Source organism: Tetrao urogallus, assembly GCF_951394365.1.
Source record: "Tetrao urogallus genome assembly, chromosome: 5".
In the NCBI taxonomy this organism is placed as follows: Eukaryota; Metazoa; Chordata; class Aves; order Galliformes; family Phasianidae; genus Tetrao; species Tetrao urogallus.
In genome coordinates this window covers 61,676,105-61,697,678 of record NC_136818.1, presented here as the reverse complement: position 1 = coordinate 61,697,678, position 21,574 = coordinate 61,676,105, and the positions used below count along the sequence as shown (strand labels likewise).

At 44.7% G+C, this 21,574-nt stretch overlaps 2 protein-coding genes across 2 annotated transcripts; one reads left to right on the top strand and one right to left on the bottom strand.

Moving 5' to 3' along the window:
* Positions 1-290: 290 nt before the first annotated feature.
* Positions 291-15,026, bottom strand: ABRAXAS2 (abraxas 2, BRISC complex subunit; the record flags this gene model as incomplete). Its single annotated transcript, XM_079536590.1, has 9 exons — positions 291-757; positions 3,174-3,288; positions 4,940-5,024; positions 5,656-5,775; positions 6,324-6,514; positions 8,389-8,455; positions 10,940-10,976; positions 13,637-13,727; positions 14,955-15,026. The coding sequence occupies 9 exons, from the start codon at positions 15,024-15,026 to the stop codon at positions 291-293; spliced, it is 1,245 nt and encodes a 414-aa protein (XP_079392716.1).
* Positions 15,027-15,989: 963 nt separating this feature from the next.
* EEF1AKMT2 (EEF1A lysine methyltransferase 2) lies at positions 15,990-21,328 on the top strand (the record flags this gene model as incomplete). Its single annotated transcript, XM_079535175.1, has 6 exons — positions 15,990-16,045; positions 16,251-16,316; positions 17,115-17,229; positions 19,292-19,399; positions 20,216-20,432; positions 21,231-21,328. The coding sequence occupies 6 exons, from the start codon at positions 15,990-15,992 to the stop codon at positions 21,326-21,328; spliced, it is 660 nt and encodes a 219-aa protein (XP_079391301.1).
* Positions 21,329-21,574: the final 246 nt, after the last annotated feature.

The following is a 21,574-nucleotide window of genomic DNA, read 5'->3' as shown; positions in this document are numbered from 1 at the left end:
AATACGGCAACAAAAGCTACAGGATTTCTATAAATTTCATTTTGCCTAAGTTTACCAGTACATCCATGAACCTCATCAGTATTAGTACAACTTGATTATCCTAATGATTCCATTACAAAACTTGCAAAATGTATCACGAGGTGAATAAACCATCTAGTGCAAGTCTTCTACATCGTGTGCACAGTAATCCTGTGTAGTTCATCTCCTCCAGGTTGAATCCCCAAAGTCTCTCTGTAACGACGATGAAAAACAGTGTCACATCCTTTTTGTTTGTTTTTTTCCCCCCCCCATCAAATCTGAGAAGTTTGAGTGTTCCTGGAGTCACCATCGGGATGTGCTGGAGGCCGTGAATCCCTCGTCTGTGAGTATTCACTGTCAGAGGACTCTGTAGGTTCAAGCAAGTTCTCGTAGTCACTGTCTTCTGATTCGTCAACACTGTCACCGGCCGCTCTTTGGGAGGATGGCGCGGATGCTCCATTACCAGCATATTTCAATCCTGTGTTTGTCGAAACGTAACCAGAAGACCCCACTGCTTGGGGTCGAGGCATAAAAACGCTGCTTTCCAGGAGGCTGTGACCGACAGTACTTTCTTGACTGGCTGCACTGAAATCCGAATATGGAGGCGGAGGATCGGAGACGTCCGAATCTTCAAGCGTGCAGCCTTCCACTGCAAATCCAGTGTAGGACATTCGTGGAACAAACATAGGTTCCAAGTTATCTGCTGGCATTTGCCTACTTAAAATTGCTTGCTGCAATCCTAGAAGAAACAAAGCAAAAACGGTGCACTTAATGCTTTCGTGAAGCGCGCTGCAAAGCCACCAACCTACAGCCACGTCCACCCCACCCTTACCCTGCTCACATTAAGATCCCTACAAACAGCTGCATGAAGTTTCCATGACTTGATGCTTTTCCTTCTGTTTTCTGACCTCTCACATCACAAAGCAGCCATGCTGAGACTGTGACTCTTCAGTTTGTGTGCCTTTCATAGTCAAAACAAGGCCAAAAGCCACAGATATGCCTTGCCTTCAAGGATTTCACAGACTCAGCTTTTCATAGTGAACAGTGAGTAACATGAGCAGTACTTGCATTCCAACCTTGATGATGGAATGTAATCAGCACATGCTTATTAAGATTACAGATGGTGCTATGCTACTAATAGCCACCAGCACAACAGAGTATCAGAAAAGGCATTTCAAAGTGATCCTAACAAATGAGGTGATTAGGAAAACAATTTATGGAAGACACATAGGAATGACGAGCTGCACAAACTGCACAATAAGGGACAGCTGCACCCTTCTGCAGAAAAGAAACTGAGGCTTGCTGCTGATGGAACAGGCATCACACGTGTGTTATGTGCAATGACACAACTGGGATGCTGCCGCTCATTTTAGGCACTGCAGGGTGAGAAACATGGAACCATTGGAGAAATCCTGCAGAACAGACAGACTCACTCCTGGCCTGCATATCATGGCCTAAGAGGACAGACTGAAATAACTGGGATCATTAGACAAGACAGAGGAAACTGCTTAAGCCTTCAGACACACAAGGAGGGTATTATGGAAAGTTAATTAGAAGGCAGCTTAAGTTGATCGTATCGTACATTACACACGAGGAGAAATGCTGTGCAGTAACACTTCAGTGCTGGGATAGACTGAGGTTTGACTGGTTTCTGACTGGTTATTAACCTCCAACCATCTGTCAGAACTGACGCTCGTGTATTTAAGGCTGCCTTGCAGCTAAGTGCTAGACTAAGTGCTATCAGCTCAACTGAGCACACACCTTGCTTCTGGGAAATGCAAAAATCAAAGCTGAATAGTTTCCGTAATCAAGCCAGCCTCTTACCTAAACAAAAGGGCACACTTCCCTCAAGTGTCTGAGGAAGGAGCTAAATAACAGAATGCAGTTTCAGTCTGCAATATGAGAACTGTGGTGGGGGGCTTCCTGCACCCCAGAACACCAACAAAATCATTTCAGTGATCTGTCACAAAGCCTCAGCTGACTTTGTGCTCCAGTGTTAGAGCCACAACCCATTACCCAAACATTCTCAAGAAAAGCTTGAGCTTTTCACACGATGCCACCACAGGAATCTGAATCAGATGCTCCCTTATCTTCCAGCCCAGAGACTGATTAGCTGGAACAACTCACTCACTAAAACCAAGGAAATTCTCCCAATATTGAGAGAGTGCGAGAACAGAAGGCCAGCTTCACTATTTAGCTACTTGCATCTAAATATATTAGAGATACAAGCTGCGTGTTTTCTTGTTTCAGCTCCCTCTGGCATCAGTTCTCAGTCCAGCACTTCCATCTCTGGTAGTATCTGGAGACTCACACTGACTGCTCTTCCTCCTCCGCTCCCAGCTTCTGCCATATGGGCTGAGATCAGCTCCAGCCTCACTACAGAACCAGCTCTGCCTCTCGCTGGTGAAGCAGCAGATCCCTGCCTGTTTCATCACCAGCCAAGCAGGAAGCAACAGTGACTCATGCTGCTCATGCCTTGCAGATAGGCTGTGACTGGTTCTTCACCTCACCTGCGAGGTTCAGGGAAGGAGGAACCTCAGAGAAGGCTCAAGTTTGATGTGAACTACTAACGTGGCAACAGCAGCTCACAGCCTGGAGAAAAAAGCATCCCATCAGAGCAACAGAGCGGCCTGTTGCACAGGTGGGGTTATCAACCAGCACAAGCCACCTTTCAACCTCAGACACAGATACAAAACCAATAAAAAAACAGAAATTGAGTATTCCAAAACATGGGAAGACAGGAAATGTTTGCTAAAATATACAGGTTTGTTTTTAAACATTCCTTCCCATTTGACCATTCTCTGCCTCAGTTTCAAAAGGAATCTCTCCAGTGCCTAGATGGGCTTTTCCTACTCCTGGCTTTACTCTCTTTTCCTTTCCTACCTCTGATCTTTTCCTCTGTTACTTCCAGAACTAACTTTCCCACTCCTCCCCTACAGCCCCACCTCCCCCCTTATTTCCAGCACCCTACCACTGGCTGACTCCTACAGCAACCTTTGCAGCACACACTTCCAAAGTCAGGTACCATCCAGCCCAGTGTGGAATATGTTTTCCTTTTGCTATGAGCCATCAGGAGTGCAACTGACAACAATTCCACAAAGCACTCTGCCTTTACAGTATCTTGTCCTGAAACAATGGAATTAGGAGGTACTTACTTATTTTTTGCTCTTTCTCGTTTTTCCTTTGTGCAATTTGCCTTTTTAACTTGTTCACGTCGGCTTGAAAAGATTCAACCACACGTTCACTTTTTTCTACATCTATACATACTGCCTAGGAGGAAAACATCAGATAGGCTCAGACTTTGCAACAAGTACAGGAAAGATCCCCACAGCAACATTAATAAAGCCAATGCCACAGCAGAAGCTGTTAAAACACAAAGCTAAGGGCAGGAATTTGCTATTTCACAGCATTTTTTTTCCACTGGCTGTTGTGAATTCACAACTCTGCACGGGGAGAAAAGCAGCCCCAAATCATTCCTCAGTACCAGGAAGATGGCCATAATAAGAACCAAAGATAGTTTTCCCCACTTGGTGAAAAAGACTTGTTTTTTTCCTGTTTGAACTCAGAGTCCCCAGTCACCTTAAGGCACTGCCATTAGCACGATAACGATACTATGGCAGCATGATTACAAAACCTAGCATGAAGGTGCATGCTTTTCATAGCAGGCCAAATTTAAACCAGAGTGTGAAGCAGCTGTGTCAACAAACAACTGCCCTGAGCTCATCTCCCAGCTGATAACACTGGAATAAGCAAAGCCCAGTGATTTTCAGCAACGTTTCCCTATGCTGGTTAAGAAACGAATGGGAAATTTTAGGTAGACCTTCATTTATGAACAGTGCATAACATGGGTCTCCTTTCTAATCCAAACATGTTACAGTGGACTTTGTTTACAGCTTCAGACAATAAATACTGCTCATCATCAGTAAACACAGCCAGTGTTGAAGAGCACACAACTCTAAAACCAAAGATGAATCTTGAACAGTAGGTCATTAGCAATTTGTTGCTTCTTCAAAGGGTCACAACCAGTGATCTTACCTCCAGCTGGAGTTGAGAACATGAGCTCTGCTTACAGTGCATCTAATTCTTGAAGACCACAGCCCAGAAAAAGCCACCACACACAAAACTAATGGGTGAATAATGCAAACACAGGCACCTCAGCTGCTTTAGCAGAGAACTTGTAAGGTTCTCTGTGAAACACCTACTTGAAAGGTCCAAGTTCCTCAAGTCAGCTAACAGCCAAGTTATCCCTCAGCTCTGTAACGACGCACAGCAGCAGGAGAGGCATGGTAAAATACAAGCAAGCCATGCTTTGAACAGGCAGAAGGAGCACTCCCTGATGATATTACAGGGCAGATGTGAAGGGAAAGCCTGGAAATTAACTGTGACTCCATGGCAATGAGCAGATGCGTGCAGTCCTGAGGCAGCACAGCTACAGGCCGTGAGCTGACAAGCTTGCATCCAGCAGGTTTGATACACGAGGAGCTTTCAGATGCACTGCTACATTCAGAGCAGGATGCACTCGAGCTCCACACAAAACATTCACAAGTTTTAACTAGCAGATGGAGCTCTGTGCCGCACACTACAAACCAAGAGCCAGGAATCATTTTGAACCTCACAAAGGCAAATCCCCACAGCCTTGGGGAAAGCTTTTCTTCAAGATGCACCCTTAAAAATAGCTCTCATCTCCCAGAAATCTCTGAACAACAAGTCTCATTTACTTACAAAAGGCAAAAAATCAATGGCATTCATATAAATCATTTTTCAGAGGTCACTGCCACAGCCCACTATTGAAGTCAAACATCTTTGCACGGTTTACGACAAATCATTTATGAGCTCTAAATAACTCCTGTGCTCTTGCTTTGATCAAAGGATGAAGAAAAGATGCCACACAAACACACTGACCAACAGTAAGGGGAGTTACCTGCACTTTTTCCTGAAGCGCGTTATAAACCTGATAGATGGCCCTGATGTCCTTCATCACTCCATCTTTGTCAAAGAAATCAGTACTACAGAAAGAAGCAGAGCTCATCAGTCAAAGAACACAACACAAGTTCCTACCTCACGCTCCCCGAGTTGCTTGAAGCAGTCAGTTGCTGTATTTCTAAAAGGTATTTTCTTTCATACTGGTAAAAAAAGTACTAAGCTCTGAAGAACCAAAATTCGAACAGCAGAACATTTGATATCAAGGCTCCTTCTGGAACAATGAAGCCCCCTGTTTATTCAGATCAAACATATGCAGAAAACTTACATGATTTCACTGTCAGCAGTCAGAAGAGCTATTTTGTATTAAAACAATTTATATAAAATCACTAAACCCAGCAATAACAAAAGCTCCAAACACTCCAAATTGGTGTTCTGGTTTTAAAACAAGCCTGCATAGAGAACTGCTTGAGAAAAAAATAACACAATAATCCTCCAGCCAGAAGGCCCATAGCACTGACTGCCCATAGCAAGTCTGCTTTTCTACTGAGCACATTGAGTTACAACTGTTCCTGTCAAAGATTTCATTCTAAGCAGAAAAAGCACAGTAGGAACCAACTGCTCATTCTTCTCCAGAACTGGTTTTTTTTGCAGCTTCAAGTGCATATCCTCACTATTTTGGGGAAGGTACAGAAGGCAGAGCTTGTATCACCTTACCCGTATTCCTTAATAACTTTGGCATAATTCTGAGAAGTATTTGGCACTGAAGACACTTTGTACTCCTGTTGACTAGTATTGCCTAGATTAGGAATAGCAAGGGACACCCTTTGATTATACCTGTAGAGAAAGTTCAGAAAGAGATCTTAATTACTGTTCAAGAAATTATTTACAACAGTCTTGACGCTATTCCACCTCCTTGATGCTCACACCTTGTCCCATTTCCAAGCTTTTTAGTTAGGTTTATTATTAAAACTGCTAAATAACAGAGGCTGTGTTTAAATGCATGATCAAAAATCCCCTGGAGATGGACGTACCTCTAATAGCCACTGTGCCAGAGACAGGAGGGTGAACCTGCATTCATGTCCCTTACAAGGAATATGGCACCAACACCCCGTGTCTCTTCAAATGCACTGGGTTTATGGTCTGAGTACTGAATAACTGAGAACTCTTCCTCACCCCAAGGCTGACTCAACACTCAGTTACTTGCACAGGGTGGTGGTGGGTGAAAAGCCATCATCACTAACCACTGCACACCAAGGTAACCCTCGACAAACAGAAAACCCTCTGCGTAATTGTGCCAACCTCTTTATACTGTAAACTGCTCTGAACAGCAATAAGGAACAGAACAAAAACCAAGGACTGGCTCATACATGGAGACAGCTTACCTTCGGTTTGGTCTAAAAAGCACGTATTCTAAAGCGTGCGTTGAGTTATTTGCAGTGGAAATGAAGCTGAAGAGAAGGAAGACGAGATCAGGCACTCCAAGAATGTGGGTCAGCTGTTTATGGATGATGTGCTCTCTGTAGGACATTTGCTGCTGAGTGTTTCTCCTAAATCTGTACCATCCAATCACGTTCTGTAATCAAATGCATCAGAAAGAAGCATTAATTGAGAGATGCAGACGTATCGACTGATCTTAAGGTTGCCCTAACCTTGATATTTTAATTACCCAGTTCTGGCAACAGCTTTGCCTGACTGAATTACCAGAGCTTTGCACCCATGAGATGGTCCCAGAAATGGACACATCCTGCTGCACACAACTATTCAGTGCTCAGCCTGCTACAAACACTCACATGCCCTCAGTGCCATGAGGAGCCCTCTTTCATTACCAACTCAGTGCCTTCTAACAACAAATCTTGGAGCACCTTCAAATTATCAGACCTGAGCAGTTTTCAAACACAGCAGATGTACTCATATTTTTTTTTTTTTAGCCTAAACATTTCGACTGCCTGTTCACTTGTATGGATTTGCAAGACATTTCCAGTGCTGTGCAAACATATGTGCACACGCTTCGCCTGCACTGAGACGTATGGGACTAATCTGCTGTACACTGCCATAAAGTTGTGTATTTAATTGTGATAAGGCTCATATGCACAGCAGATATCATAATTCAATGATTATTTTGAACACAGTGTATTAAAATTATTTAGTGTAAATGGGCAATTAAATTAAGACAATAATGACAAAGGATGCATCATTAACAACCCCAAGAATAGGCACTATCACACAGTGACACATTAAGATTGTGCACATTTATTGGAACAGAGCAGAACTGATGTATCTAACAATATGACACTCACTGTCATAATTAAGCATTGTTTTTAGCTCCTTACAGAAAAATCTACAGCAGAATTACACAGTCTGACATAGGAAGTTACTTTGTTAGCAGCATAGAACAAGACTAGCTTAGTTCCAGGACAGCACTGCTGCTTTTCTTTTTTGACACTACAACAATTAATGTCATCAAATCTATAGGACTTTAATCACATGTATGTAACCACATATGTTCTTTGTGTGTGTTTAAGTTAACACATAAGCACACACACAAGAGTTTATTCTGACAGCACTGGCTGGAAGCTAAAAACCATCACAATGATTTACGCTGCAGTCGCTGCACAGATTTGGGACTTGCTTCCCTAAAGGTCCCTCCTCAGCAGAACTGCCTGTTGGCAGATCAGGTTGGCAAGGTGATCAGCAAATAAAGACTGCAGTTTAATGATGATAACTTCACCCTTGCTGAGAAGCAGAGCAGATCCCAGAAGCCCAACACATCACCATTAGCCCTGTGATCACAGGGATGCAGCTCGGCAGCAGCTGGGATAACACCAGTTTGTAACAAGAAGCATAGCAGAAAACAAAGCCTTACATCTGTCACCCCCACCCTGTAGTAACCCTACTGCTACCCAGATGTTGTGAGCCCAACTCCTGTACGAACTAACAATGTCCACATGACAGAAAGCTACAACAGCAGGCATGCAACTGCTGTCTGACAAGATCTGCAGTTCAAAAGCAGCAGTGCAACAATTGCTTTTACAAGGCTACAGCATGATTTTCTTTTTTTTTTTTTTTTCCCTTTTTATTTTAAACCTTTTAAAATGAACTTTTTTGGAACAGATTTGCAGACCAGAGACATTTTTTGGTTGGCTTCAGCAGTGGAGTACACAATGGTCATGCTGCACATTCAGCTCAGAAACCAGATGGTGCATCGATGCCAGCCCTTCCTTTCTGGAGATGTAAACTCCAATTCTTCACTCCTCTTCAGGGAATTTAGACACTGCTCCCAGTTTAAGCTCAGTACCACAAACCCACTGAGTTGTGTACAGGATAACCCTTGTTCAGGACATCAGACCAGATCTGTTAAAGGGAGCTATTTCTTCTAGTCAGCTGTCTTTTCAAAACCATTCTGATTATGTGCTTACATCGAGGACAGGAGGAAAAGAGACAACTTACTTTTCTTCGATCCTTAAGAATCCTGTCCAAACTCTCCTCATTAACTTTGCCTGCATAGTCATAAAAGCTTGAACCAAAAAAGGAAAAGAGAAACGTAGGCACTTAGTTTACACACACACACTTTACACAAAGTAGCTTATATTCTTCAAATAGATGGCATTCTGTAAATTAGAAATCAACCTCTGCAATTTTACCCTTGTCACAACAGGTCAGTATTCACACCACCTACTTAAGAGATACAACTTGAGTGCTACTTAGCATAGAAAACCAGAAGCCTGGGGTGACTGCACAGCTCATAATACAGCAGCAGCCACTCACAGAGGAGGATGCGGGGCTCTGAGGTGAGACCTATAGACTAGCTGGTGCAAACAGCCTGCTTTTAAACAACTGGTAACAAAGTATAATATGCCTGAAATTAGTAGTTCTCAGATGCTTTCACTGCACAGGTTAGTTTGATGACCAGTATTTCACTGGCAGTTTGTACAACAGAGGCAAGAAACACACAGAAACAGACTGTGGAACTGTATTTTGACCAGCGTTCTGCAAATCCCTGCTCTGCTGATGGGAGCCCTACCTGCCAGAGAGGTAAGGGAAGCAGGGCCAACTGCCATGCAGCTACAAATCACTTTCCTGAGCTCCAGCCCTGCAATTAAGCTCACACGAACAGACCCCTGAAGCCAGAACAGTTACACTGGGGTCAGCAACAATCTCTACTACTCTGGTCTTTCCACGTGGCTCCGCTTACAGAACAGAGACCCAAATCCTAGCAAGTTGTTACTCTGAGGACAAGACATATTTAAGAATTTATAAAGCTATCCACACAGATAGGGTTATAAATTCAAATGGATCACACTTCATAACAGAAGCAAAAACATTTGAAAATAAATTCCTCCTTGACTTACCTGCCAAGTCCTCAGGCTCTTTCAAGAGCTGATATCACTAACACCTAAAGCAGTGCAGGAAAACACTCTGTTTTAGAGGTCTATGATCTCAACTCTTGTTTGTGTAGGGGGAAAAAAAAAACAAAACAGAAAATCCTGAGCTCAGTACTTGGCTGGTAAATGAGGGTGGAAATAAGATCTGGTTTAACATGCACGTTACTTTGAATATTAAAGCTACAATTACTGATTTCAGATACAGTGTCTGCATAATCTTTTCAATCCATTCTCACAACCTTCGTATATTCTTGTAAGGATTGAATATCCAATTCTTTCTTCACAACTTGTAATTCTCCCATGGGATGAGCAACCACTACTTCCCAGAACACCTTAACTTGTGAACTGCACAGAGGAAGATATCAGGTCTTTTCAAACCATTACCTCTTATTCAGTTCCTGCTCCTTGCTAAATGCATTGGGGCCAAGCCTGTGACATTCATCAGAGTGCAATAGAGAGCAGATGAGACACAGGACTCCTTAGCCTGGCTGCATTTAAATCCAAAGGTTAAGGCAGAATGCCCCCACACAGCAGCTGCTGCAACTAAAGGAACAACTGGCGTCTTAAGATGCCCTGAACTTTGTGTGACTCCCCTATGCTCTGAAGTTAATACGTCCATCCTTGCTCACGTGCAGAAATCATGCAGTGAAATGCAGACTTCCTCCCCTTCTTTCATCACCTCAGAGACTAACAACACATTTCTTGACTGGGGAAAGATGGTAAACGTGATCGGTTTTGAGATGTGCTGCACGAAGCACCAAAGGGAATCAGGAATGGCCCACCAGCCACTGGGACATTATCTCAGTGTGTGGAGCCTCCAGCTTATACATCCCTAGGATAAGAGCTGTAATTATCAGATAGCAGATGATAGACTGCAGCTTTTCTCTCTAATGTAACTCATGTCAGTCACAGTATCTGAGGTACTGCGTCTTAATGGGCTGAAAATCTCTAAACAAAGACAAGAAGAAATTAATTGGGAATTCCTTCTGAAAATAGATTTCTAGGGAGCAATTTAGAAGCCATGGCTGTATAACAAATGAAGACTACACAGAAAAGCTACACGTAATAGATTAAAGCTGCTAAAGGGAATGTCAGACCTACATTTAATTTTAATTCTGGAGCGCAGAAGATCAGAAGGCAAAAAGAACAGCAAGCTGAAAGCTCTGCAGTAATTAGTGCACGTGAGTACAACTACAGAACTTGTTAACCCAGCAGGTTTATAAGGTACTGCTACCCAGCAGGCCTAAGCAGAGTTAGTCTAGGACTGTGATAAATTAAACTGGCTTTGACATTCACCTTAATTATCAGTGATATGACTTAATCTGGCTTGCATCCCCCTCCACTGCACAGGTGGCAATTTGAAGAGGCAGAAAAAGAAGCCTGGTTACCTCAGCACTCTTTCTAAACTAAGACTTCATAGCAAGGCAGCAGGCACCAGAACTGAACACAGACTCCCATGGCCATGGCACGTGCAATTTATGTGCATTTCTACACCATCACCAGGTGAGGAAACACCACAAACGTTGCGAGGCACAGCTGAAATGCTGCTACATTTCAGTGAGCCATTTTGTTCTGCATTTCACAGCCCACACCAGAAGAAAACAGAAAAAGCTTACCTAAAGAGTTTTGAACATGGCTCATGGTTGTGGATTTCTGCAATAAAAAGAGAGACACATGTCCAACTGCTCAAGATAAAGAGGCGTTACAGTGGCATATCTTGCATCACCTTTCCACATCACATCTGCTGAGCAAATAAACTTCTGTATCAGACCACACAACATCCTTTCGTGTCTCAGCAACTCTTGATGACACAGCATCATACCCTGAAAGCAGCTTCTCTTTCTCATCTTCCATCTCACAGAGGAAAATACTTGAGCAATACACAAGGCACGCACTAGCTCTGATATATACAGACATACCCTAGTCTCAGATATATACGTCTGTTATTTTACAGTTGTGACCTCTTCACAAAGGCATTTATGATTATTCCCTCTTTAAAAACTTTTCCACATTTTACTTGCATTGATATTCACTGCTGTTTTAATAAACAGCGTTGAGGAACAGGGATAGGGGAGAAAAATCACTGAAACTTTGGACATGGGAATATTTAACCTGGCGAGACAACTAGAATCTATTATGAAAAAAGGTGCTAAACAGCTCCTGTTAAACTCCTTAATGATGAGCTGCATTTTCATTTTACACACAGAATTATACATTCTTAATAAGTTGCACAGACATTTTTCATTACGGGTTACTAAATGCTAAGGTGCTCATTTAAACAAAGGCTGTAGCAGGTCAGTAGTCACAGAGAGGGAAAGAAGCAAAAATCCAAACCATTCAGCTTCCTCTCCTACCAAGCACAACTTCCTTTTCGGGGCATTCAGCACTTCTGTCCAGTTCTCCTCTGCTCAGACTCCTCAGACACAGTCTGTCACTTCATCATATTATCATGCTTTCATCACACAACTCTTGTCTGAAACCAAACACACGTGGCCACACCATTTCACATCCTATATCTGAATGCTGCTGGAGTGTGTTCAGCAACATCCCTGTTTAGAGCCTTCCTTCCTGCGTGACTCACTGCTGCTCTGACAGCCATGATGGCAACCTCAGCAGAATCACAGGCAGCCCACAGCTCCCAACGACAACAGACTGCACACATTGGCATCGCAGCACATTCAGCCAGCACCCCAACGAGGCTCCAAACATCAGTGGCACTGCGTCTGTTAGTGGCATCACTATCACCAGCAAGAAGAATTTGTTGTGCTGCTGTTTGACTTTGAAACAGCTCCAACCAGAAAGCCATATCAGCCTCGCGTTTTCATTCTGGCATGCAGGAATCTGTGGGAATGATCTGCTAAACAAGGCCAGCAAATTTAATGATTCCAGCTCATACTAATGCCTTCCAGCAAATCTATTGACTACGACTGCTGAGAATACATTACTTGATTCTTGGGTTACTGCATCACCACACAAATGCATGAAGCTGTCATCATTCCAAACCTGAGTTTTACCCATGGACTTATTTCACATAAATACATAGAGTATCCTTACTGCTTGCACACTTTAAACGCACACACAGTGCTACTAAGCTTTGAGATAACAGACACAAAAGTGCTGAAGTTCATACAAGAACTGTAACATAACCATCAATTGCATTTCAACTTCTAAACTCTCTGGTCAACTTGAAGGGCTGATAGATAAAGGCTGAATTGAGAATTTGGTCAACAAAAAGTATCCAGAACATAAAGCACTTGGTTTATGAAATCAGACTAGGGAGCAGCTGGTTAGTGACACTGCTGCACTGCATCAGTAACTCCGACCAGACAGCACTGAGCAGCCACGTTGAGCTTTGTCTGAACAGACAGACATCAGCTGCATTCCTTGCTACAATACTTTGTGTCCTTATGCACACACAAGATCTATCCCTTTATTTTTTGTAACTTACCTCACAGATTAGTACAGGTCACACAGTCAATTTATCACCTGTTTTTCCAAACCAGGAATCTACTTAACTTTCCAGATCCACATGTACACAACCAGCCCTACCTCAAGGTTGCAAGTATCTTCAGATGCACCATAATATGGCACACGCTTCCACAGAGCATTAGCTCTGGAAATATCCTTGGTGAGATGACTGGAAGATGTCTGTGTAACAGCTAAGCTTTATAAAGATCCTGGAAAGTTTTCTACAATCCATTCCACAAAGTCAAGCACGTGCACATTTGGGTTCTTACTGATGCAGATGTATTTTAACACTAAGAGATTTGCTCTTAGGGACTCCCTGATTTCTGTAAACTGCAGAGTTGGAAAGCTGTGATAGCTCCTCAGTGAGGACTTCAACCAATAGATATTCAGCTTTCATAACAGTAAATGAGCAGTACAGACCAGCTCTTTTGTCACTGAAGTAAACCACTTGCCAAATAATGCCACAACACCTTACAGTGCTACCATCTACCAGCCACTGATCCAAACCCTCTACTATAAGTTTACCCTCCTCCAGTATTTGTAAAGTAAACAATAAATTTTATTTTGAGCACATCCCTGCATTTAGGCAACCGTGCAAACGGGAAACTCTCCACAGCACCAGCTCTTCTTCACAAGAAGAGATGCATAAAGAGCCCTGTGTCTCACAAACAGCTTTTCCTTTCCTCACACCTGAGTTGTGAACAAATAACGTAGCCAGTGGTTTAATAACAACTTTAAAATGGTGGTGTCAAACATGAAATAGTAATTCTTACTGCATTGTTATATTGAGAAATGAAAAACCCAACAGTGCTTGCCTCAGAATTTCTCAAAGCTCTGTTACTTACCAATTACCTGTAGAAATTCTGTGTTGCTGATCTGGGAGTCACTGATGCTAAAGGTCTCTTCTTGTCTTACCTCTCCTAGCAGAAACCCTTCCTGCAATTTCAAGGGAAACAAACAAAAGACTAAAAATAGGAAAAAAAACCCACAACATACAGTAATTTATTGTAACTTTCTTAGTATTAAATGGAAGGCTAAATACAAAGCTATTGCTTGACATAAGCACGTGGGCTGTTGCAGGTATAATCTTATATTAACCAGGGTTTATACTCTAATAATAACACTGTAGTAATGAGCCACCCCATTACAATACGGGGATTTCATGACCAAAAACACTCATTTTAGTGAAGTGAATGCACCCTCCCAGGAAGCATTCAAGACAGGCTGGATGGAACTGAGAGCAACCTGGTTTAGAGATAGGTGTCCCTGCCTATAGAATCACAGAATGGCCTGGGTTGAAAAGGAGCACAGTGCTCATCCAGCTCCAACCCCCTGCTGTGTGCAGGTCACCAACCAGCAGCCCAGGCTGCCCAGAGCCACATCCAGCCTGGCCTTGAATGCCTGCAGGGATGGGGCATCCACAGCCTCCTTGGGCAACCTGTTCCAGTGCCTCACCACCCTCTGGCTGAAAAACTTCCTCCTAATATCCAACCTAAACCTCCCCTGTCTCAGTTTAAAACCATTCCCCCTTGTCCTATCACTGTCCACCCTTATTCCCCCTCCTGTTTATACACTCCCTTCAACTACTGGAAGGCCACAATGAGGTCTCTCCAGAGCCTTCTCTTCTCCAAGCTAAACAAAGCCCAGTTCCCTCAACCTTTCCTATAGGAGGGGGCTGGAGCTAGATGATCTTAAAGGTCCTTTCCAAAACCATTTTATGAGGCCATGATTCCCTAAGCAGTACTGCACTCCTACAAGGAAAGCACACGCTTCATAGAAAGGCACTGCCTCCTGTCTCAGCCCCACGGGCACACAGCAGGCAGGGAGCAGCCCTAAGAACACCACAGGCGGTCCAGAAAGCACAGTTCTCATCTACAGAGACTGGAACAGAGGGATTTGGGAACACCGCTCCTGGGCTCTGATAAACACCGCTGTACCCGCAGCCCCCACGCACGACGCCCACCGAGCAGCCCCATACCCACCCGGACCCCCCCCCCCACCCCTCAGCCGGGCCGCAGCAGCCGCTCAACGCGCCCCGCGGGCGAAGGGCCGCTCTTCAGAGCCCAGCGAGGGCCGCTGCCTCCGGCCGTTCCCTCCCTAAGCGGGCCGAGCCCTGCGGGCCCAGAGCCGCCGCGCCTCAAAGAGGCGGCACCAGGCACCTACGTGGTCGGCGCTGCTGTTGGCGCTGAAGTAGCAGACGGAACTGAACGTGTAGCCCGAGATGGAAGCCGCCATGATGAAGACCACTGCCGCCGCCGCCAACGCTCCCACAAGGCAGAGCGCGCCCGACGCCCTCCTACTTCCGGCGGAACGCGGGGGCTGCTGGGAGATGTAGTCCGACCGCGCGCAGGCTGGCCGGGTAATCATGGTGTCCTTCGAGGTCATCCAACGCATTCGCACCAGCGCCAGGCCGTGTCTGTGAGCACCACAGCTACCAGGATGGAGACTCCAGCTTCTGCAGCTGCCTGGCCGTCCCTTACCACGATGGGGATTCTTCCTGAGGTCTGAGCCTTGCCTGGGTCAGCATAAAAGCAGTGCGATTATGATGGTTTATGTGGTGTGGTCACAGATGAAATGGATTCTCGTTTCCCATTTGGGACCAGGTTGGATAGGACCCTGGGCAACCTGGTCTAGTATTAGATATGGAGTTTGGTGGCTCTGCCTGTTGCAGGGGGTTGGAGATTTGTGATCCTTGGGGTCACGAATGATTCTATGACTCTGTGATAGTTATGTATAAGTCAGATTCTCTAGTCAAGAGACATCAAAACAATAGCACAAATGTTTTTTTAATAAAGATTGCCTGGACTTTGGGCAGCCCTCACAAATTAAATGATGAGAATCTGTCCCCTTGGAGCTGAACTGCTCCTTACAAGCACTCTATCCACTGCTTTCAGTGAAACAGTTTGGTATGATGATAAATTGTGAGCCAGAAGAAGAACGAAAGTTGGCTTTGGAAGTGCTTAGGCAAAGGACATTACAGTGGGGCAGATCTGAGCAGCACCCTGTTGTAACCCCCTGAATTTCAGCGCTAGAAAGCAAGCGCTTTCGTCCAAAGGAAAGCCCGGCTCCAGGGGGCCGGCTTTGCGGAGAAGGCCAGCAGCACGGAGCGCCGGTCCTCCACACCGCAAGGGCGGCGCCCTCTCCTCCCGCGCCCTGCGCCAGCCGCACTCTATGGTAGCGCCGCGCTTCCGGGCGGGCATGGCGGGCGGCGGGGAGGAGCCCTTCGCGCCCTCGGCGCTGGGCACCAGGCCTCAGTGAGTGGTGGGCTGTGGGCAGGACTGGCAGCGAGAGCATCACCCGGTCTGCGGGAGTGCCTGGCCTCCTCACAGCCGTTTGGTTTCGGTTGTGAAGTGGGCTCTAGGTGGTCCCGTGACATAGATGCGGGCTCACTCTCCTTTTTCCCCCTCTTTGAAGTCGTTCGCAATGCTAATCGCCGTATCTTCTTCTCCCTCCCCGTAGCTGGGATGCTGCGTATGAGAGAGAGCTGCAAGCTTTTCAGGAGACGGGAGACGCTGGGGAAATTTGGTAATTAAACCATCCCTACCTGAACATGCCTGTTTGTTTCTCAAGGGGACGCTGCCAAAATGCGTCCTCTGGGTCGGTGAATAGCTCTGGGTGTTGGCAGTGTGAAGGGGATGTCAGTCTTGGAGCCACCTGTTCTTCTCCTGACTGGCTTTGCAATGTAAATTGATAAGTTGCGCTTACACAACTGTCCTGGCAGAGACAGCGAGCTGGTAGGTATGGTCTGTTGTACTCAGAACTGCTCGTATCACTGAGCTCTGATGTAAGTAGGGCAGTTGCCAGTGCTGACTTCTCATACAACATGGGAGGGCTTTGCCTTCCAGAGGTGGTGTTTCAGTTACAGCGCTTGAAAGGAACTTATGAGCAGGAGGAGGACTGACGTTTACATAGTCTGGCAGAGCAATGGGGAATGGCTGGAAGCTGAATGAGGGGAGATTTAGATGAGAAGTTAAGAAGAAATCGTTCACTCAGAGGGCAGTGAGGCCCTGGCACTGCTCTCTGAGCTGTGGGTGTCCCATCCCTGGAGGTGCCCATGTCTGTGGATGGACCCTGGGCAGCCTGAGCTGTCAAGGGCACCCAGGCCACAACAGGGAATTGCAGTTCTGTAACCTTTAAGGTCTCTTCCATTCTGTGGTTTGATTCATTTAAACTTTAGCAGATGTAGAATATGAGCTATGTCAGTTGTTAGGCAAGTGCTTCAATAAGAAGGGCTCTGCAGAAACTGGGGAGCAAGGGAATACGTTTGCTGTGCTGACTGTGTGTCTTTGCTAGCTTGATTACCTGAGCCCTTGTTCCTAATAGGTTTGGAGAAGAAAGCATGGTTCGCATAATCAGATGGTTGGAGAAACAAAAGGTGCCCCTTGACAGCTCTGTGCTTGACATTGGAACTGGGAATGGTGTTTTACTGATTGAATTGGTTAGTATATTCTGCCTTTGTAACAGAATCGGTGCTCAGAACTCGGTTCTCAGTTCTCCTTGTCCGTCCTCAGTTCTGACAGCAATACTTTATTTTGATGCAAAAAATGGTCAAAACCAGGTGGTTCATGTAAATGCTTTGAAAAGTTGGTAGTGCCTCAAGAAGCATCCATTTCTGCCAGGGTGGAAACCCCTCGGCAGACAGGTTTTGAAGTGTTACAGTGATGTTAAAGAGTGATGCAAGGTGATTTGCAGCTGCAGTAATCCTTTTGTGGTTTTGACTGAATCCTTTGCTGTAGTATTACTGCAGAACTGGTAAAGAAGGAAGCTTTGTTGCTGTAGTAGTTCCTATTTCCAACACTCTCCATTGGTTCCATTAGTTACAACAGAAATTAAATGGAAGTCAAGGTTGGGCTTATAGTGCACAGTTGTTTTAAAAAACACGGGCTTTGATTTTTAGAAGAGTTTAAAGCCTGTGTGGGGACTGATTGCCACATTGCAGTGGCAATTTAAAAACTATTAAACTGCTGTAAGAGCAGGTAAAGGGTATTCAGCAGCCAAGTGAGGGTGTCTGCTGCTAATTGAACCAGCTCTGTCAAGGAGGAGCAGGAGGCTGCTTGTGAGTACCACCTTCAAGACACTCATCTTGACTCCAGAGTCATGTTTGAGTGAACGATCCCTTCCTGTCCGTATGGAGTCAGGCCATACAGGTTTAGCAGCATTTAATGTTGTTTATCCTTAAACTTTCCTTCTCTGCCCCCAGAGACTACAGGAGTGAACGGAAACTCCCTGAAGTGACTCAAGCTCTTCGTTTCCAAACAGAGGAGCTGTTGTGGAAACTACGCTTCCACCCCCAGGCCTTCAGCACAGGCATCTCAGGAAGCTTGGTTTGCTCTTGGAGCTCTGGGGAGGAACGTGGGCAGAAGCCTAAGCAATATGCTGTTCTTCATCAAATGCAAACAACACAGCCTTTGTGTCTAGCTGAAATTAGTCCTCGATTAAGAACAGCTGGCTAGCACTGCACTCACACAGACTGAGGGGCTGCTAGGAGGAGGAAGGACTCTTAAAAAACGTAGTTCTCTTTGTTGTTGAGGTATTGGCCTTTGGAGTAAGTAGACAGGTAGCAGATTGCTGAATGCTAGTTGAGGTCCTTGGTATTCATAAAACAACCACCTCCCCCTCCACCATTCTGCCTGCAGCTGCCTGTAAGGCCGTAGCTCTTCATAGCTCCTCCTGCTAGGTTTGGAGCCAGCCAGATCTGCTCCTACCTGGGAATGCAAATGTGTTCCCAGCCTGCTCCCAGATGCCCAGCTCCAGCTGATGAGAGGCGTGTGAACCCACCTGCTTTGCAGAAGGGTTGCTGGGCTGTCGTTGCCTGAGCTGGATGAACTGGGTTGTCATTATCTGGTTCCAAGTCAGCAGAAACTGTGTGCTCTTCTATGTGGTTCGTAACCTGCCTGATAATCAGTGATACAAAGACCTCACTGCATGCAAACAGTGGCATTGAGATAGACATTAGCATGAAAAAGCAGAAAAATAGAAGTTTTACTATGGCTTTCTATATTAATAAAATATATTACATATATTTGGTCTTAGAATTTAGGCTGTAAGCTGAATAATTGCTCGGTTTCATGTGTGTTAAAGAGGTTTTCTTTCTTTGAAGCATCTGGCATTGGCACGTTCTCATCACAGAAAATTCCTGGTTTGGAGGTTACTTTTGGTACTGATAAGGGCTTATTTCCCTCCAGAGTTTTTGACAGTTCTGCTCAATTCCCCACTTGTTGGCATCAACCAGCTTTCAGTCAGCAGTTGTTCTGATGAGGTAGCAGGCAGATGGGGTTACTGCAGTCCGTTCACTTGGCTGTTCAGCTCTGGTGCTGATAACAGAAATGAAAATGAGAAATAAAAGCAGAAATAAAGGTCCTGGGTTGTTTTGGTTTGTTTGTTTTTTGTTTTTTTTTTCTTATTGTTAAAAGGGGGAGGATGAATTATAGGGCACTGGAATGGACCTGGTGAACAAAAAATGTGCTGGCACACTGATTAAGATTCTCTGCTCTGTCTAGGCAAAAAATGGCTTCACTAACCTCACTGGGATTGATTACTCAGCTTCTGCAATACAACTTTCAGAAAAAGTAAGGGAGAAAGAAGGGGTGTCTAACATTAAATTACTGGTAAGTGTTGAGAGAATCTTCATTAAGGAAACTGAAAGCAGCTGACCCCAAGGTTAAGTGACCTACTTGATATTCAGGTGCACTCACTGCAATATATTAATGATGTATTTTGAAATTCATTTGTATTTTATACCTCATAGAGAATTCTAACCAAATAAATCTGTGTTCACAGGAAGATTTGTGGTTATCTTGTTTGTAGCAATCAAAAGCTGTCCGAAGAGCAGATAGCCATTTGACAAGCTCTGTATTTAAGCTGATATGCTTTGAATGTTAGCTTTAAGACAGAGGACTAAATCCTTATGGGAAGGAATCCCTGCCAGTAGCTGTGCAGCAGGGAGACCTTGCTTGAGCAGGGGGGACCAGTTGACCTCCAGAGATCCCTTCCAGCCACAGCCATTCAGTCACCAGTGTTTCTCTGCTGTGCTTTTCCCTGCCAGCTCTGTATCCCTATGATGTCTCTGTTCTTGTGTCTCAGTTGTGATCTCTGTAACAGGCACCATCTTGTCTTCTGTGTTATACAGGGCCCAGCACACGGTGCCTGGAAAACCAGAGGTCAGAGTACAAATAATGGTTGGAAGAATGAACTCCTGAATGTGTTAGCTTGAGCTTTAGATGAATAGTTATGTCTGTGGGCTTTATAGCAAATAGATTATGTTATGGGTAGACAACAAAGAAGCTGATGTGGCATTGTAACTTTGGCTCACCCTTTCTTATTGCCAAGTTGCAGGCTTTTGGTATTAAAGCATTGGTTTGCATTAAAGATTCAGGAGCTCCTGAGCAGAAGATTGTTTTCACAGTTGTAGACTTCTGGTTTAGGTAGAAGACTTCCTGGCTCCATCAGCTGAGCTACTGGGATTTCAGATCTGTATTGACAAGGGGACTTTTGATGCCGTGAGCCTTAATCCTGACAATGCAGTTGGAAAGAGGAAGCAGTACGTGAGATCTCTCTGCAGTGTACTGAAGCCAGAGGGCTTTTTCCTCATCACATCTTGCAACTGGACCAAGGAGGAGCTGCTGAATGAGTTCAGAGAAGGTGAGCAGTTGAACAGAACCATTTGCCAACCTGTGGTTGAGCAAAAGTGCAGTGGGTAGATTTTAGTGTCAGCGTTAACGTGTTTGCTCAGATCAGGATAAGACAAAGTAGTAAAAGGATCAGTAAATTCCTCAGCCTGTTCTCACTGTTTTCCTCCAGAATTACTGCTGCTACATTTGCCAGCGCCAATGTTTCAAGGGGGCTCAGGTTTTGTTATACTTTAGAGAACAAGGATCTCAGTCTAGCTACTCTGGGAAGGAGGGAATTCTATACCCCTCTGGATGGGTTTTTTTCTATTTTGGCCTTTTGTTAGCAGATCTGGTTCACCCATACAACTGCTCTAAAAATTGCCTGTGTTTAGGGCAGCTGGCAAGTCTGACTGACTGGCCGTTTTTGTTCCCTCCTCTGTGACCTTCTGATGCTCTCTGTAGGTGTTTTTGTCTTGTTTTTATTTTGTTTTACGTGATGGTTAGCTCCTGAATCTCATGCCTGAAGCTTGAAACTCCAAGAGTGTGGATCTAAAGCAACCATCCCTTCTGGGGAACTGAAATCGCTGCCAAGTAATCGTCTTTTCTGCCATTAATTTGTGTGATTCAGCCATCTGAGCTTTTTATTGCCTATGGAATGGTTTCAGCTGTATGAAGCAGCAGTGCAGTGTAACAATGCAGTCCTATGGAATTACAAAGTAACTGACTTGCAAGTTGTCCAGACAAATAAAGAATGGTTTGCAAAGGGTTATCCAAGAGCAGAATAGAATGACTTCCTTCTAATAAAAGCATTTTGATTTCTGTCTGGCAGGATTTGAAATTGTGGAGGAGCTGCCAACACCCAAGTTCTGCTTTGGAGGAAGAATTGGAAACAGCGTAACAGCACTGGTTTTCCAAAGAAAAAAGTGAGACCATCCATCTTGGACAAATTAGATTAGCTGAGAAAAGTCTGAACTTTAAAGTAAGCCTGACAGCAAACCTCAGACACGTGTGTAAATAAATGTTATTTGAGTACACAGTTAAATGCTATGTATGGAACTCTAAGGGACTATAAAACATTGCCCTAGAAACACAAGAGCTTTGCATAACTTGCCTGTAAATTTTGGCCTTGCTACAACCTCACTTGTTTCAGGGAGGCTGCAAGTTTGAGAGAGA